This window comes from Aythya marila (assembly GCF_965140915.1).
Source record: "Aythya marila genome assembly, chromosome: 1".
Lineage (NCBI taxonomy): Eukaryota > Metazoa > Chordata > Aves > Anseriformes > Anatidae > Aythya > Aythya marila.
This window is the reverse complement of record NC_139042.1, coordinates 70,607,131-70,624,212: the sequence shown is the minus strand read 5'-3', so window position 1 is coordinate 70,624,212 and position 17,082 is coordinate 70,607,131. Positions and strand designations below refer to the sequence as shown.

General features: G+C 46.2%; 1 protein-coding gene across 2 annotated transcripts; it reads right to left on the bottom strand.

Moving 5' to 3' along the window:
• Window positions 1–65: 65 nt before the first annotated feature.
• Window positions 66–15,625, bottom strand: PLCXD1 (phosphatidylinositol specific phospholipase C X domain containing 1). Of its 2 annotated transcripts, none has more exons than XM_082771524.1 (7): window positions 15,577–15,625; window positions 12,889–13,031; window positions 9,321–9,457; window positions 6,532–6,660; window positions 5,276–5,431; window positions 2,568–2,751; window positions 66–1,851 (listed from the first exon to the last, which is right to left on the bottom strand). In XM_082771524.1, exons 2-7 carry the CDS (start codon window positions 12,998–13,000, stop codon window positions 1,559–1,561), a joined length of 1,011 nt encoding a protein of 336 aa, XP_082627650.1. In that variant the 5' UTR covers window positions 13,001–13,031; window positions 15,577–15,625; the 3' UTR covers window positions 66–1,558. The 2 variants fall into 2 exon arrangements, with proteins under 2 accessions (XP_082627650.1, XP_082627651.1); XM_082771525.1 differs by lacking the exon at window positions 15,577–15,625 and adding an exon at window positions 13,141–13,239.
• Between the last annotated feature and the right edge of the window lie 1,457 nt (window positions 15,626–17,082).

Here is a 17,082-nt window from a genome sequence, read left to right as displayed (position 1 = left end):
CTGTATCAATTCTTAAAAGAGAAAACATCAGTATCACAGAAAGGAGAAGCACAACTCCTATTTCAGTCTTTATTACACAAACAGATCAAGTTTTATTAGGTAAAGTAACAAGACACTTGAAGGGTACAAAAGAGGCAGAAAAACATTCTGAGTTACAATAACACTTCATGCAGGTGGTGACTCTTTAAAAAATTAAACTGAATGACTGCTCTATATGAAGTAAATAGAGATGAGAACACGGATTAAAAGGCCCATAAAAAAAAAGTCTTCTCAATGGAATGTTTGGTTTTCACTCCTATGTCATCTGCAATTGTGGAAGATTGCATGAGATGAGGAGTGAGCATCTTGGCCTTTCATTCCTAGAAGTCAAAGTTAACTTTGATCTGGTATCAAGTGGCAGTTGATTTCAGAGTTATGCAACCATCTACTACAAACATGAGCATCTTGCCAGACACCTGAACTCAGCTTTTACATGTAAAGTGCATATCAAAAGTGAGGTATATTGATGAAGCTGCATAGTGAACTTTATACAATGCCTGTTTTCTTTTAGCCCTGATACTTGGCATTTTTCTTACCTTCATGATCATCAGTTATTGCACAGTCCATTTAAAAATTAGAAAAATAGAATTAATTTACAGTGCCAAGCAGCATAAAAACAGCATTTACGCAATCAAAGAATACTTACTGAGAGGAAATATGACTATGGCGCTACAAAAATATGTTAATAAAGGAAGACCAGTTGTGAAACCTCAAACGCGACAAGCTCATGAACTGTATTTTTAAAGCAGTCTGAGTTTAGATTAGAAATTAGTTTCATATGTGTTTATTTTCAGCGTAAAGGGTATTTTGGCAGCTCCTAATAAAACACATTTTACTGCAGCAGACAAAACTGTCCAGGAGCCTGGCTCTGGTATCTTTGGAGCGACTGCAGAAGGGGCATGAATGATAATAATGAAAGTGTTCCAATGCACATATCTCACAAATCGTGAGGAATGTTGTGACTACCCTGCTAGTAAAATGGTTCACAACTCAGCACACAACCGCAGTGTGTCAGTACCTTATCTTTCATATATCAAAAATATTTTTAACATTTTCATATTGCATATTTAATACAGTCTATGAAAACAGACAAGTCAGTTTCACACTGATAAAATACTGAGAATTGGGGTTGCAGTTATGCACAGAGTATCTTTTAAACTCCAAGAAAAATAAAATTACAAAACAATTTGTGCAACTAGTGACATTATATTTTTCTTCTTACTTGGACGTAAAATAAAATAGGAGTAAGTTCTTGAGATTTCCAATATTGCCAGCTGCTACAGAATCTAAGCACCTCTAAGTAAATTACACCCACATAACAGTTCTCTAGAGACTTCAGCAAGATCTTCCTGCTCTCTTTTTCATGAAAACACTTTGAAAGCCTGATGATTTTGAGAGCACTTCTCTTAATGAGTTTTTAAAACATCCCTGGTTTAAGTTAACTGGACCTTTATGTAGTCCAAGATGTTTAAACCAGGAAACTCTCAATGCACACAAAGTCTTTTCAGCTTTTCAAAGATTATAAAGCTGAGAATGAAATGGTATTTGTTCCTGCTTTTTTGCTGTGACAGTCTAATGGAGGATTAATTTTTGTGTTAAGTTCTATCACGTCTCTGACAAAATCATCGTTTCCTATGAAGTCTCCAGCAATGATGTTAATACATTCTTTTTGCGTTCCTGGATACTGCTTCCTCACCCAGATTTTCAAGCATGGAAGACTCCGGAGTGTCATTTCCTTCAGTGAGCCAAATGGGTGTAAAAGAATGTATCTTAAATTTTCAGTAAGGTTAATGCCCGCAACAAAGAATTTTTCTGAAACAAAAATCAAAAGGTGACACATTAAATATTCCTTTGAGGAGAACAGAAACCGCTCGGCATTGCATTAACTCCAGGTCTAGTTCTGCTGGGAATCATTAAATTGCTAACTTAAGATTGTTTCACAGACCTAGAAGTGTTTCAGTGGGCTGTCTTCGTTTGTTGCTGCTGTATGCCACACCAAACAATTAACTAAAACCCAGCTCATTCCTTGAACCATCCCAGTTCAGTTAAACCCATCTCAAGTGTTTGTTGCAGGCTCAATGTTCTCCACCCACCAGTCTCCCTCTGTAAGGTGTGTTTCCACAAGGGCTGCTTCCAGCTGACTACACTTCCCACGTGACATGTGAGAACACACGGTGCATCTACAGAAGCATTTTCCTTTGGATCAGGAGTATGCTTCTCAAGCAGTTCTTCCCCTCATCATCCCTTGGTTCTTTTCCACCATCACTCCGGTGAAGCAGCTGCTGCAGTGACATAACCTATGTACGTAGGTGCACTTGCGCACGCATTTACATCAGCAGGTAAGATGACATGCATGTTGCACTCCCTCGTGGGTGGGCGAGAGCACTCAGCACCGTGTGAGTGTAGAGCATGCAGCATGCCCAGCGGGGTGACATCCCTCACCCCTGTGAACTCCCAACCTACTCTTTCTGTTTGTGTTGCACTGCCATACCTGCCTCTTGTTTCTTTGCAGCAGCTCCCGTACGTACCTGGCCGGCCCATCCGCTTCATGCGCTCCAGGTACTGGATAAGAGCGTGAGTGGAAGTTCTGTTCCCCCACCAGTACGGGATGGCAGGCCACAGCTCGCAGTGCTTCTCCACCTCCACGACTTCTTCATACGAGACTATGACCTGGTAGCCCTGCTGCCACATGGTCCGCAGCGTCGGAACCACCTAGGGGAAATCACGGCCGGGTGCAAGTCAGTGGGAGCTGTGAGCCAACAAGAGCAGTGTCTGCCAAAGTTCAAATACCAAAGCGTGGAATCGCCTAGACAGCGAGGCTCAGATTTGGTTCAAGCAGTTCACCCTGCAGCCAGGTGGAGCTCTGGATGGATTACAAACTGAAAACGTGTTGCAAGAGGAAGACATAGCCTGTTCTGCACAAGGAGTGACAAGGAACACAAAGCCCCACACCCATCTGTAGGAAAACAGATGCAGAGAAGCAGCAGTAGTTTGGGCAGCTGTCCCACACAGACCCAAATTTCTTGCCACAGCCTTTAATGAAAACTTGAGTGTTCAGACTCAGTAAGGCTAAAGGTAAGAAAGATACTAATTCTGATTTCTGTAAGGGCATTGTTTCAGAAATTGGGATGCCCTGGTCATCCTGCATTGAGAGAAGGCAAGAGCTGAGTCACAAACTGACTCAACAGCCCTCCGTTTATTTATTTTTTGAAACCAACATTTTAACAGGCATCTTTTTCTTTTTTTTTTTTTTAAGAACGTTGGTGGTTAAAAGCTGTGTCTGTTGTTTGTGAAGAGGAATTGGTGGCTTTAGGATGTTCCAATTAGCTTCTTACTTAAAATAAAAAACAAAGTTGAAAAATTTTAATGCAAGTCTTTGAAGAAAGCCAGGGGTTGAATGAACATAGAAATCCCTCTTGGCTTCATCCAAGAGAGAGTGTGAGCCCCAATTAGATCAGAAAATACTGCAAAATTAAGATACAAGCCACTCATGAGCTACAAAATCTGTGGTTGACAGAAGCCTTTGCTTTACTACAGCTGCCTTTCTAAAGCTCAAACCTTTTTTATTTTTTTATTTTAAAGGGGGTACCAGAGATGTATACTCGAGCACAGGTGCTTATTTTGCAAACAAAGCAAAGATGAAACTGCAGATGTCTGACAAGGGATTTTTAAACCCTAATAATCCAGATCAAAGGAAGACACCTTGAATAGTTAAGGCAATTACAATTTTAAACACAAAGTAATGTTGTCACACTGTGGCCTGTGCCAGTATTACATGCAGACCTCTGCTTAGAGCTTCATAAACGCTTTGACGCTTACTTTTGTTCAACACCAGAGCTGCAGTCTTGAGAGACAGTAGATGTTAGGTGATTTTAAAATAAGTGAGCAAGCACAAGGCTGTTTGATGTTAATTCTGAATTTGTGATTCTGACAAGCCCCACAGCTACCTAACCTGCAGAGGCGTCACCTGCAGAAATGGCAAGCTCTGCTGTGCTGGTAACAGGCCCCCTGGAAACGATCCTGCTTGAGGGAAATACTTGGTGTCTCCTGTCTCCGCTCCCTGTCCTCCCTCTGCTTGGACACAGCTCAGAAACATTCTCTTTCTCCAGCCAGGTGAAGAAACCAAAATCTCAAACCATCACCTTCCTTCAACAAACTATCAGCAACAACTTGCCCCTCTCCCAGTTAATATATTTTTTTTTTATTTTTAGTTTTGGAGCTGACCCAAAAGTAAATTTGACTGTCTTCTCCTGCGTTGCTCTGCTCATCCACGACTTACACACTCAAGGTATTTGGGGAAACAATAAAACAATGTCACTCAGGTCTTCAGTTATTCAGTGGAGGCCTGAATATTCAGAATCCCCTAATTTTGCTGAGAATTGTTTTATTTTAACTCTGCCATGCAAAATGCTTTGAAGTGGTAATAGTCAGCCCTTACTGACACACCAGCTTCAAAGGATTAATTCGAATCGCAAACAGGGTCATCATTATCCTGCACCCCTCACATCTCCAGAGAAAACCCTCTGTTCCTGTGCATCTTTGAAATGTTAATTGTTTAACTGCTAAAAGCTCCCACACCTTGTAAAAAGAAGGGGAAGCTAAAAATCTCAACTTATGAAATATAGTATACTAAGTAATTCTGATTATTAAATATAAAGCCTTTCTGGAGGGTCGGGTGACTGAAAGCTGCTAGGACGTGGCCCAACACAACTTGGAAGTTGGCCCAGTTGCCTGCTGGGGTTGGACTAGGTGACTTAGAGGTCTCTTCCAACCTAAACTACGTGATTTTTATGCTACGTATAGCATCAAAATGATTTGTAATTATTGCTGTGAAAAGACTTCTGTAAGGTAATCTGAATCCCATCAGCTCAGAAGGCAGACATCTCCACCTGAGACTGAAAGCCCTTGCCATAGTCTGGACTGTATTTTTAACAACCCTTCTTCAAAAAATCAGTCAGAACAGTGGGTGGCAGTTGTGTCCCTACTGTTGTGTCCCCTACTGTTATCCCACAACTCAACGGACATGACAGTCCAATTTAATTCCCTCCTCCACACTAAGGGATGTAGGTTTGTTATATTTCTTCAATTTTATTAAGTAAAGACCTATTTCTGATGCGGCAAATGTTTCCTAGTTTAAAAATACAGCACAATCAGAAAACATATGACAATTCTGAACCAAAGGCCTCACTGTAATATATCATCCTTTAAAAAAGGTGGGAAAAAATCTCACACTTACATTTCTGGGACACAGCTTACACTGGAAAATCTCTTTTATACAGGCAATAAGATGACAGTGAAGTTTCTTGTTTAATCCATCAAAATTCCTGCAGGCTAAGATAACAACTTCCTGCGGATGAGCTTCCAACCACTTTAACACTTCCCACAGAATATCCTACAAGAGATAGTCATGGCAAATCATTTATGTTACCCTGGGGAAAGAAGTAAAACAAGCAGAGCATTGACTGTGAAGTAGAACCACAAAATCAGCATAGGTTTTGGAGTATGGACATCTGACAGCCCACAGGATGTTCCAGAGAGAAGCAGCCCAGGAAAACCTTTCTGCAAGTCCGTGATGATTTGCTCTGGATGTGGGTCTAACACACCAGACTTAGCAGTTTTATATTTTGATAATACCCACGAACCTCCTACCTCTTAGAGGCAGGTTAGCAGTAAACCCATCTTCCCAAGCTTCTTTAAGGGCAAACACTGTGTTAGTGGGAAACTGGAAAACAGGGGAAAGCTCTGTACTTGCTGAAACAGGACCTGTTCTCACTGGTTGTTACAGGCAATGACACTTCTTGGAGCCCACCTGTCACTAGCAGGGTGGGCAGGCACTACATCTAACTGTCTGCTCGAGCATGCCATGACATGAAGGGTCCAGACCCCCAATATGAAGCATGAAACCAAAGTTTAGGCAGTTAGGCTACAAACTGAAGCTGCATTTGCTGGGATCTGTACAGCCAGGCACAGATGAACGCACAGCCAGCTAAGAAAGACGTGAACTGGTCCACAGTGAGAGAGCACATGCAAAAGAGCAACTCACAGCAGTGTCTCCACAGTAGCTGACAGTAATTTGATCATGGGATCCAGACTCGAGTCTCTCTGTCTTTCAGGGAAATACTTTTTCCTCAAAAAAAAAAAGTTTCTGTGATTTTATTAGGCTTTTAATACCTTCTCCTTTTTAGTAATGCCTGTCCTTATCAGGGAAATGGGACAGCCCTAGGTAGCATCCTGGGACAACACAAGATAAACCCCAGAAACACATGTTATGGGGGTAGGTGGTAGAGAGCAAGGCACAGCAGTTCCAGATTGATGCTGAAATGTTCCAGCCCAGTAACCTGCCCTGCCAACCTTCTCTAGTTTGAGGTCCTCACGTTAGGAAAACAAATAACCTATTCAGAAGACCTTGGGCCATTGTTTTCAGACTGTGATGGCTCTTAGACAAAACAAGCAGCACTGTGCGTAGAGCCATTCTGAAGGCAAGGACAATACCTGTACAACAACAGTCGTGTACACCATGTGCACGAAGTACAGATTCATTGATGGATCGTTGGCCTTGTGGGCAATCCGAAAGTCCAAGTATCTAACGCCGGCCTCAAGTTGCTCCGTCACAGTCAGTACCTGAAGGGTGAAACAGAAGACAAAGGTCCCGAGAGCCTGGAAGGGATCTGTTTCTTTAGATTAGATAACTGGAAGAGGTGTATCAAATTAGCCCTGCGACATTTTTCACAGGTCTTTCATCTTTAAGATGGTGCTGTAAGGCACCGAGTCACAATTTGTATTATTTTACTATCTGACAAGAGGGATCCTGATTTCCCTGCAGAATACACCCCAGACACAGATTAGATTAGTTTCAGACCTCTGCATTTGTCGTGTTCTGAAAGTCAAAGATTCATTAACCTGTGCATAAATACACGATCACTGTTCACAAGACTATTTGTATAAACAAAACCTGCAGGATCAGCACCTTCGAAATTCTGGATTTATTTTGTTAGATCAAAGACTTCACCACGGATGTCTCTGCGGAGCTCACTCATCCTCAACAGAAGGAAAAACAAGAATAGAAAAAAATACTAGCTATTGTTCTTTTTTATTAGGGCAAAGTCTCTTAAAAAAAAGTTTGTATCAACTTGCAGAAGTCCTACAAAACAGAGGATCCCTTCTATTTTAAATTTCTCTTGGACCTCCCCTACTGACTTTGAGGGCTAAGTGGAACATGTGATAAAGCTGAGTTTCTGGGGCAAAAAATCCCAAATGGTACATCTCTTATCTATATCGAGACTCTTTCATTAAGAAAATAGAAGCAACTCAAATTAATACACTTAAATACTAATTTGTCTCAGTTCAACCTGCTCGTATGGACAACACTTTCAGGTCTCAGAAAAAATACTCTGCACTGATTTAGGCCTGAAAGACTTCAGCAAAACTAAACCAATGCAAGGTGTTGTGCCCGATGAGCCACGTCGGTGGCATTAGCACCTGGACAGAGCTCAGACAGATAGTGGGATGTTCACCCTGCCTGGCTTTCACCATCCAACTTTCTGCTCCTAGGAGGGGAGTTTCATCTCCCCTGGCCGTGCCTGAGCTGCAGGGCTGGGGAGCAGCCCTGTGTGACCCGGGGTGCAAGTAGTGGGGTGCCTCTGACCACAGGAGCTGCCAGCAGCAACTTCCACGCCTGCTCGGTCTCCTCCAGGCTGGAGAAGCTGAGGGAGAGACCCAGGGGTCACTGGAGATGGGGAAGTATATGGTTGTAGGTCATATATAACCTTTGTGGCCAGAAAGAGCACCAGAATAAGCTGTTCTGAACTGTCCTTTGGAGAAACTTCTTCCTTTCCACTGGCTGCACGGGAAAACCAGAGAGATTTGGCTCCTTAATTCATCACCTGCATTTGGATACTCAATTAGACACCGTAAATACTGCCCCCAAGGGCAAAATGTAAGAGGAGGCCTTGTGGAGCGATGCTGCCTGGTGCTGCAGCCTCACGCCAGGCATCCAGAGCACAAGTGGAGATCACACACCCAGCGTCAGCCACCGTGCAGCCGAGACCTGGGCACCGGGGCTGAAACAGAAACAGAACAGCCAGGGCTGAATCCAGGCAGCTCCGAGGCGTTGGGCCATCCAGGAACGCGTGGGCCCTACCACTGGTTGGACTCCTTGATCTGGGTGCTCCAGATACCAACGGGTGGAGTCACCTCCCTGCAGGGACGGCTGGGCACCGCGGCACGTTTCCCGCTCAGCAAGCCGGGCTCGGGCCAGAAAATGAGTGCAAAGGTGTGTGGAGCTTCTTTGTCCCCTCCAGGGTCACCTCATCAGCCAGCAGGGCAGGAGCTTTCTGAATTTGACAAGGGCTTAAGTCACAAAGCAAAGGAGCAGCTCGAGAACAGGCGCTGCGCCGAGCGAGTGACCTTGCACATCAATCTGTGACTTACGTGGTGAGCCGGAGTGTCCAAGCCTCCCGTGTGCCAGGGCTGCTCGAGCACAGCACAAGGAGCCTAGGCATAATCATTGCCAGTTATCAATTATTCAGTTTTAATTCACTAATAATGAACTGCTCCTTCTAAAAGAACAAAAGTGAAAGGATTTCTGGTGCCTCTTTGATGCCAGCAAAGCCTCTTCTTTAGAAAAATCTTCAAAAGCTCTAACTTAAATTATGATTCCCAATTTTGTCTTTAACGGGCGTTTGTGAGGAACAGCAAGAGATAACTGCTACCTTAAAGTGTAGTCATTTTAAAAAACGAACTAAACCTTATGTGAGGTGTCAGACCTTCATTCTCTTAATCTGTAATGGTAAAAGTTCCCTTACACAATAGTTTTGTCTTTGCCGCTCACTGAAATATTTACACAATAAAGCAAGGGAAAACAACAGACACCTCACACAACAGTGATAGTACAAACAATGGGATTACCTTCTGAACACAGTGCAAGAAAATAAAAACCTTTTTACTAACTTCCTTTGATAATGCTTATATTAAATGTTAACAATAACAATAAACATGCCAAAAGGATGATGGGTTTCTAGTAACAAGTGGTCAGTTTTAAGCAACATCTTTGTGAATCCTCCCTGCCTAAGCCGAATGATTTTTCCCTGCAAAGATAAAGTAAAAATAAAAAAAGATCTGGTACGTACAGCACAGGTATTTCATGAGAGCACGGATTTCTAGGCTGGAGTAGAAACAGGAAGTTCTGTTCTCTCATTGCTGTGTGGGAGATCATGACCCCCTCAGCACAGCAGCACATACTTCAGATTTGTTCAGGCCTGGGAGCGTTGGACAACTCTTACCTGTGTTATAGACCACTTCATAATGATCGGGCGTACAATGCAGGGCATAAATTTATTTAAAAGCTCCACCAGCTTCGATTCATTGCCACTAACAGCCGAGTTTTTATCCAAGCAGTATGTCATAGTGTCGTGACTCCCTGTGGAATACAAAGGTAAATGTTAAATGAATGTCATTTCTTAATTACTCAAACACCACGAGACATGGTTATATTGCAGGCACACGCCTGACACACCACCTCATTTCCAAAACATACCTGTGTATTGCTTGTAGGTACGTATATTGCCCATGTAGGTATGGTCAAAAGGTGGGCTCTTCTACAGAGATCGCCCACCTGACATTGACAGCACGAAATCCTCATGAGGGGAGGGCACTGAGACTTGTCAATATTTTTCCCTGAAGCAATTCTTTTCCTTGAATCTATTTGGAATTTGTCCCGATTTCAGACTTGTTCAGGATTTCATGCCCATGCCCCTCACCTTTGCCCATGAAACTATACAGAACCATGCCTGAAAGCTGAAATTCACTTTCTTACACATTTGATTGGATCAACTCCTAATCTGGCACTTCAAGCATTTGTGTCTTAAATATCTGGTAAGAATGCCTCCCTGAACAAAGCATGAGTGCTTGAAGGCTTCAGAGACAAATCTAATCTAAGTTTGCATGTGACAGACGGGCAGGATCCACCTTTTAGGGACTTCAGAACTACCTCTTTCCAGCACAGAGAATTACAAGTTACATATTAGAGTCAAGTACAGCCTGTCCAAATGTTTGACTTCCAAGAAATGTTAAGCCTGACACAGCTCTTGCATCATATTTAGATGAACCTCTATGTCCGCTTTCTTCAGTACAGGCAGCCAGCGTTTCTGCTAGCTTCTTCTGTTCCATTATTTCTTCTGATTTTGAAAAACATCAATAAGCTAACAACTCCATGAAGTGATTTGCTGGGATCTTTACAGAGTATCTGCAAGGAATTTGCATATCATTTTGGTTTTGAAGTCTTCTGTCAAAGCGTTCACTGATGCTAGGAGCTTCTAGCAGCAGTTGGCATCTTGATGGCTTCTTGAAAGGTCAGTCTTACTGGTGCCAATGGCAATACTTCTAGCAGCCAAAGGAAAAGGACAGGCTTGTATTTGAAACAGAGAAAATCATTTAAAATGGTCAGAAATAGTTTAATGTCTCACTATTTTTCACCTTCACAATCTGCTTTCTGCCTCTATTTTCCTGCTTTAAGCACCCAAACTAAGATTATTGCAGAGGGAAGTTTGACAATGAGGGCAGTCAAAGAAGTTTGCCCTAAAAGATGTAGGAGTCAAACCACTAAATCCACATGGACCAAATCCAAGTCTGAGAGAAGGGAACAGGATTCCAGCCATGGGTGTTGCATCTGCTGATGCCAACCAGCCTGCGGATAATAACCTTTCATTTAGGAGTCTTCTTGTGATGTCAGTGGGTTACAGTGATAAGAGGAAGATGGCATATCCATGGTGCAACAAATACAGTGCAAAGACGGTGAGGTAGCAAAAAAAAAAATAAAATAAAAATGCAGTTTTGAAACTTGAAACGGCATCCCCTGCAGCACCGTGGTGACCCTGGCACAACACAGCACCAGCTTCTGAAAGCTGCCTCTGTCTCCTTGTCATGATTTCAGAACACACTTTCTCAGGTTTCCTGAGTGCCTTGTTGTCTTCTTTATCTGAGACGAGCCCAGCCATCCCATTCCGGGAACCCCTTGGCTTGTGACACCTTTACCATGTCCTAGGGACCAGACGGACAGGCCTGGCTTCTGTGAGGAGGTCAAACAGCTTCCGTTTCCTAACTGAGTTTCCCCCAGACGTTGCTCCCTCTGACAACCTGCCAGAGCTGTCCTGACCTGGTTGGTCGTAATTTGTTTTGTTCTGACCTGGGCTGGACGAGTTTTGCAGGTCAGCTGGAGAAGCAACAAAACCTCCCAAGCTACGTGTCCTGCAGTGCTCAGAAAAATTGTACAGTGTTTGCCAAAATGGACTCAGAATCACAGAATATCCTGAGTTGGCAGGGACACATGAGGATCATTGATTCCAACTCCTTGCTCCACAGAGGCACACCCAAAGATCAAACCACATGTCTGAAGAGTATTGCCCAAATGCTTCTTGAACTCCGTCAGGCTCGGTGCTGTGACCTCTTCCCTGGGGAGCCTGTCCCAGTGCCCGATCACCCTCTGGGTGCAGAGCCTTTTCCTGACATCCAGCCCGAACCGACCCTGCCGCAGCTTCATGCCATTCTGCAGCCGTTCTTCTGTGCCTGCCTGTTCTGCATGCAGATTTGCTCATGAGAACAGCAAACATTCACAAGAATGCCAACGTCACTGTTAGGAGAAGTGCCAGGAAATCAAAAGCACACATCAGCAGTTTCTCAGCTTTCAACCAAGAAACATGACTGCGAAAGCTCTTTAGAAATAACACTGTTCCTTTTCATTGAAAACCACGGAGCATGATACTGGCTTTTGGAACAACTTTTGCAAGAGGAATAGAAGATAAAAAGGGAACATGACCTTTCTTCTGCCATAAGATAGTTACTTATTTTCTTATTTTGTTGATTAAAAAAGAAATTAGATTTTCTTTATAACATCTGAGTACTCTTATTTAGACTTTATCCAAAACTGAGAGGTGTGCTTGTTTTGATGTTAACATCACTTTAAATTTCACATCCAAAAAGTCACCATGAAGTAAGTTTCTGCTTTTCACTTTAAATCATATTCCGCTGTTCCACGAGGGGTAGAAGAGCTCCACCACAGTTCTCAGGTCCTCCCAGGGCTCTGCTCACTGAAGATAAGACTTGATTTTCCTCGTTATCTCTAAATACAGCTTTGCTAAGTTAACCTAGGATTCTCTAACCTACATAAAACATCCATCCACATGCTGTGCTGCTTTCCACCCAAACTGTCGCATCTAAAGGTGTGAGAGAAAATGTGGGCTGGACTGTCCTTCTGTACCATTCTCACTGGGGAGGCAAAGTGCTCAAGAGCTAACAGTCTTCCCACAAGCCAGTGAGAACAGGTTCTCCTGTAAATTCTTTAGGCAGAATGAGAAAAAAAAAATCTCCTCAAGGCAGCAGAAAGAACCAGCAACATGACCCCAAAAATGCTAATGATAAGCAGGTCTGGATGCAGTACCAAGGAGGACTCCAACTATAATGCAGGTGCATTTACCCATAACTGCATAAATCTAGTTTTACATATTAGAAAAACATATTAGAAAAAAAATGGCCAAGGTGAGCAAATGCTCAGATTATTAGCACTGATCTGACAAGATGATTCATAATCATCTTGTGCATCTTGATGCCAAAGAAGTCTCACTTTCTTCCCTTTCCTCAAGAGGTCATTTTTCCCCTCCCCTCTGAGAAACCCCCCAAAATACAAAATAAAGATATTCACACACTTGCACACGCCACACAAACACTCCCCCAAGCCCTTCTCCCACACACTGACCCAAATAATAAATATAGCCATCCCGAAATGGCACAAACAGGATGTTCCAGTGCTGAAGTGACATGCCAATAAAGCATCACAGGACAAAAGTTAATCTTTACCTGGAAGAGCTAAGTTATAGAGGGGAATATCCCAGAGCTTTTCAGGTAACTCTGACATCCACTGGCCATTTTCGTGGCACACATGAAGGGAGGTCTGCAAAGGGCCTTCCATTAGTACCTGTTCTAGGATGTCATAGGGTGTCCTGGGAGGAAAAAAAAGAAAAAGATAACTAAATTATTCCATACACTGTGGCTGAGTTAATGCCATTGGACCTGTGCAGAATGTATTTATACATGCTATAAAACGTCAACCCTTCTCTCAAGTTGCAGCAGCAAAACGTCAAGAGCCCCACAGGCACAGGATACACTGCTCCTGTTAATATTGCCTTCCCACACAATGCCAAAGGGACAATCCAGCTCTGAGCTTGCAAAGTGACCCACTGAAAGAAAAACAGAGCCAAGACAAACACGAGCAGCTTTGTCAGTGTGGAGAAATGACTGTCTACGTTGGCTGTATCAGCTACCACAGCAAGCTATAGCCTGCTTCCAGAGGGAAACACTGTCTGTCCCCAAATCCTTGGCAGCCCCCAGGGATATGATGGCAGGGCCAGGCAGGGGCTGGGTCTGCAGGCCCCTCGAGAGCTTTGCCTCTGCCAGACATGGGATTTTTGCATCATGCTGGCCTCTGGGGTCAGAGGAAAACTACCATCTTCTTACACCCCATTTTGACAAGACCTCTTGATGTCTGTCCTTATCACTGCTGCTGAGCCTGTGACCACAAGTACTTCAGTTGGTCAGACCTTCCTGAAAGCTACTCTGGAAGCATTCTTCTTGGATAAATCTCTCTGTGATCTCATGGAAAATTTGCAACAGTCACACAGGAGTGCCAGCAGGTGAAACTCAGGTGAGAAATCAAGCTCATCACTAGGGCCTACTAGAATTATGCTGTTCATTTTTCACTTTATTTTCTCCTGAACAATACAGAACACAAGGATGAGATCCTCGTGCCATTTTTTTTCTTTCTAGGATGTTGCCTGAAGGTCGGGTTTTGTTTGTGAAGCCTTCCTTCTTTCCACTAGTGTTAAGGCTTTACCTGTTGTTTTTTGTCCCCAGCTAGGTAGTGGAACACTTTTTTAGACCATGGCACAGTGATCACCAGCAATAACATCACACCTTCCATTTCCTTTTCAAAAAGCTGGCACTGTAAATGTTTCCTTCCTGCAGAGACAGCAGCCACGTATGCATCATGCAGGCTTTGTGCTGCACCAGCCCTCCTGACTCGTCCCTGTTCCCTCTTGCTGCATCTCTGCACATTCAGTCCCGGGGTTGTTTCTCCCTAAAACATTCTTTCGGCTGTTTTGGGAGGTGGCCGGTTCTTCAGCATTTACAAGCGAGCCGTGCTATTTATATGAAGAACCCGTGGTTTCCTTAAACACAGCACAATCCATTTTTTTGACAGTCACATGAGGTCATCTGAAAAGTAACGTGAGGAATGGCTGTCCTAAGCTTTACGCACACACCAGACATAGCAGGTACAATTGGCTTTTACATCTGCTGATGCACGATGCACGTAGCATCGCTCGTCCAACCTGCCTGGCTGCGCGTTTGGTGTGGCTTTGACTGGGTCTAATTGAGTACTTCCACCCCAGTTACGATAAGGACGGGATCCCGTCCACCAAGGGAAGTGCCCAGCGGCCGCAGCCCGGTGACAGCGCAGCGACACTGCCCACGTGTCCTGGGGTTTTCCGCCTGGCAAAGAGCGGCTGCCTCGGAGGTTACCCGCACACACGCACAAGACCCTTGCGCAAGCAAGGAAGAAGTGGTTTGAACCTGCTCCCCTGGTCTGCTTGCTAAACACAGAGCAGGTATTTGATGGGCTCGGTGCAAAGGCCAGTGGAAAAACTGCCGTGGGTTTATTTTTAAAAAAGTGCAAATCTCCTTGTCATGGATGAGCAAATGGTCTCTACGTGCCACATCTGGCACATTTAAGTTGAAATCTCAGCAGGATCACCTCAGACATCTCCCAGCTCTGCAACATAACATGCCGGCCTTCTGCCACCTGCAGACCCCGTGCTCTGCCAGCGGAGGCTTCCTGCTGCTCTCGTCCCCTTCTGCTGCATTTTGTGGCTCCTCTGACCGCACAGCACTGCTCCCCCGGGGCTGCCCTGCTCCTTTGCACAAGCGATGCTCCCAGGCCATGCCCGCTGTACCCACTGCCACCCTCTCCACAGTGTATTTTCACTGCCACGGCTGACACGGGCACAGCCCCCCGGCTCTCCACCAGCCGCAGCTCTGCTGCACGGGGGCTTTCACCCAGGGGTGGTTGGGCAGTGAGAAGCCACCAAGCCGGGAGTCCTTGCGGAGAGACCACTTCCCTCCTCCTCCTCCATCCAGCCTCAGCTTTCTGCTGACCCTCCAAGGACCCAGATCATTAGAAGCCAGAAATTAAGCTACCCCTGCTGAAAAAGATTTGGGTTTCTGCCACATTCGTCCCTCGCAGGGGATGCCCAGTGACCTCTCAGCTGGTGCAGTCACTGCCCTGACCCCAGTGGGACCAGGGCGCTCCGTGAGGAGCATCCTGCTGGGCTTGGGGAAGCCAGCAGTGACAGAAATGTCGAGACCAAGCCGTGCTGTGGTCCTGCTGCTCAAACCCCATAAAAAAGCAACCACACCAGGCTCTGCCCCGAGCACAGCACAGCACAGCACAGCCCCTCATTGCGCACCCCACACCCGGCTCCCGGCTCGTACCTTGTGTCAGCGAGGCGAGGGGGCACGTCCTTTAGGGAGAAACCACAACTAACCTGCAGGAACGAAATCACAACCCTTAGCTATAACCATAAGTAAATCTCACAGTTTATTCCCCCGCACAGTGTCTTTATTCCCAGCTCCCAGCCTGACAGCAGTGCCACACAGCGCTGCCCTAACCCTGCTGCCACAGAGCCGCTGCCTGCTTTCCGACCCGACCCGGGGCAGTCCCAGCGCAGAATAATGACACTTTAAAACAAAACGTGCCCTAAAATACGGAAACCCCCCCGGGGTGCCTGAGACCACCGCCCTGACAAAACCCAACCCCGGCGCTGCCCTGCCCGCAGCCGTGCCCCCTTCCCGCAGCAGGGCGGGCGGGCGGCTCCCCCCTCAGCCCCCCAGCCCCCCAGCCCCCCAGCCCCTCAGCCCCCCAGCCCCTCAGCCCCCCAGCCCCTCAGCCCCCCAGCCCCTCAGCCCCACAGCCCCTCAGCCCCACAGCCCCTCAGCCCCACAGCCCCTCAGCCCCACAGCCCCACAGCCCCACAGCCCCACAGCCCCACAGCCCCTCACCTCCTCGCAGCAGCGGCACCGCCGCCATCCCGCTCCCCGGGGCCTGCCCGGGCTCCCCGGCACAGCCGCGGGCACAGCCGGGGCCGGGCGGGGCCGAGGCCGGGGCTGGAGCCGGGGCCGGGGCTGGGGCCGGGGCAGGCCCCGTGCAGGTGGCGGAGGGGCGGGAGGAGCCCGCGGCCGGCTGGGGGTGGAAGGGAGCAGCGGGGAGGGCGTTAAAACCCGAAAAAAAATAAATAAAAAGTCTTAAAAATATATGAGTGGTACCTGAGGTGTCTGCTGCTTCGCCCCTTTCTCACAGTTTCTGTTCTTCAGTTTCTTTTCCTCCTCTTGCCCGTCTCGCATCCGTGAGGCAGTTTGGGCATGCACCCTTATTTATGCCGGCAAGCGCCTCAAAAAGCTGTCCTGTGGAAGCAGGCAGGCGGTGAGGCAGGGAGGGAGTGCCCCAGGGAGGCAAACACGCAAAGCCTCGGTGCGGTTTTGGGAGCAGGGTGCCCGCAGGGCCTCTCGTCACCCCTCCTAGGGGGTCACCTGCAGTGGGGCTCTGGGGTCACACCGCCGCCAGGACAAGGGAAAATTCAGGCTGCTGCCGTGCCGTGCCTCTTCACGCAAGGGCGTATCTTCCAGATACCCCTGCTTCACTATCTCAGCTTTGCAGAGGAAAAAGGAAGAGCCACACTCTTGCACAGAGCGAAACTTGGCGGGGTGGCAGTGGGCAGAGCTGGTTAACATCCAGCCGCCAAGCCACTTCCCTCGGCTGTCCCAGTGCCACAGCTCAGACTGCTGTTTGTAGACCAACACTCCTCTAAATCATCCCCAAATTTTCGGGAGATACAGAATAGACATGGAACAGGTTGACAAAGGTAGGAACCAAAAGGACGAGATGCCCAGAGGGGTGAAGTTGAGCGAAAGAGAAAGCAATAAAGAGGAGATGCTGTTTAT

What these genes read in the sequence shown, in the direction of transcription:
- PLCXD1 (XM_082771524.1), bottom strand. Translation starts at nt 13,000, where the DNA reads ATGGAAGGCCCTTTGCAGACCTCCCTTCATGTGTGCCACGAAAATGGC. An exon ending in ACACGACTGTTGTTGTACAG is followed by an intron (nt 5,432 to 6,531) that starts GTATTGTCCTTG and finishes TATCTCTTGTAG; the next exon opens with GATATTCTGTGGGAAGTGTT. An exon ending in GAAGCGGATGGGCCGGCCAG is followed by an intron (nt 1,852 to 2,567) that starts GTACGTACGGGA and finishes TTTTTGTTTCAG; the next exon opens with AAAAATTCTTTGTTGCGGGC.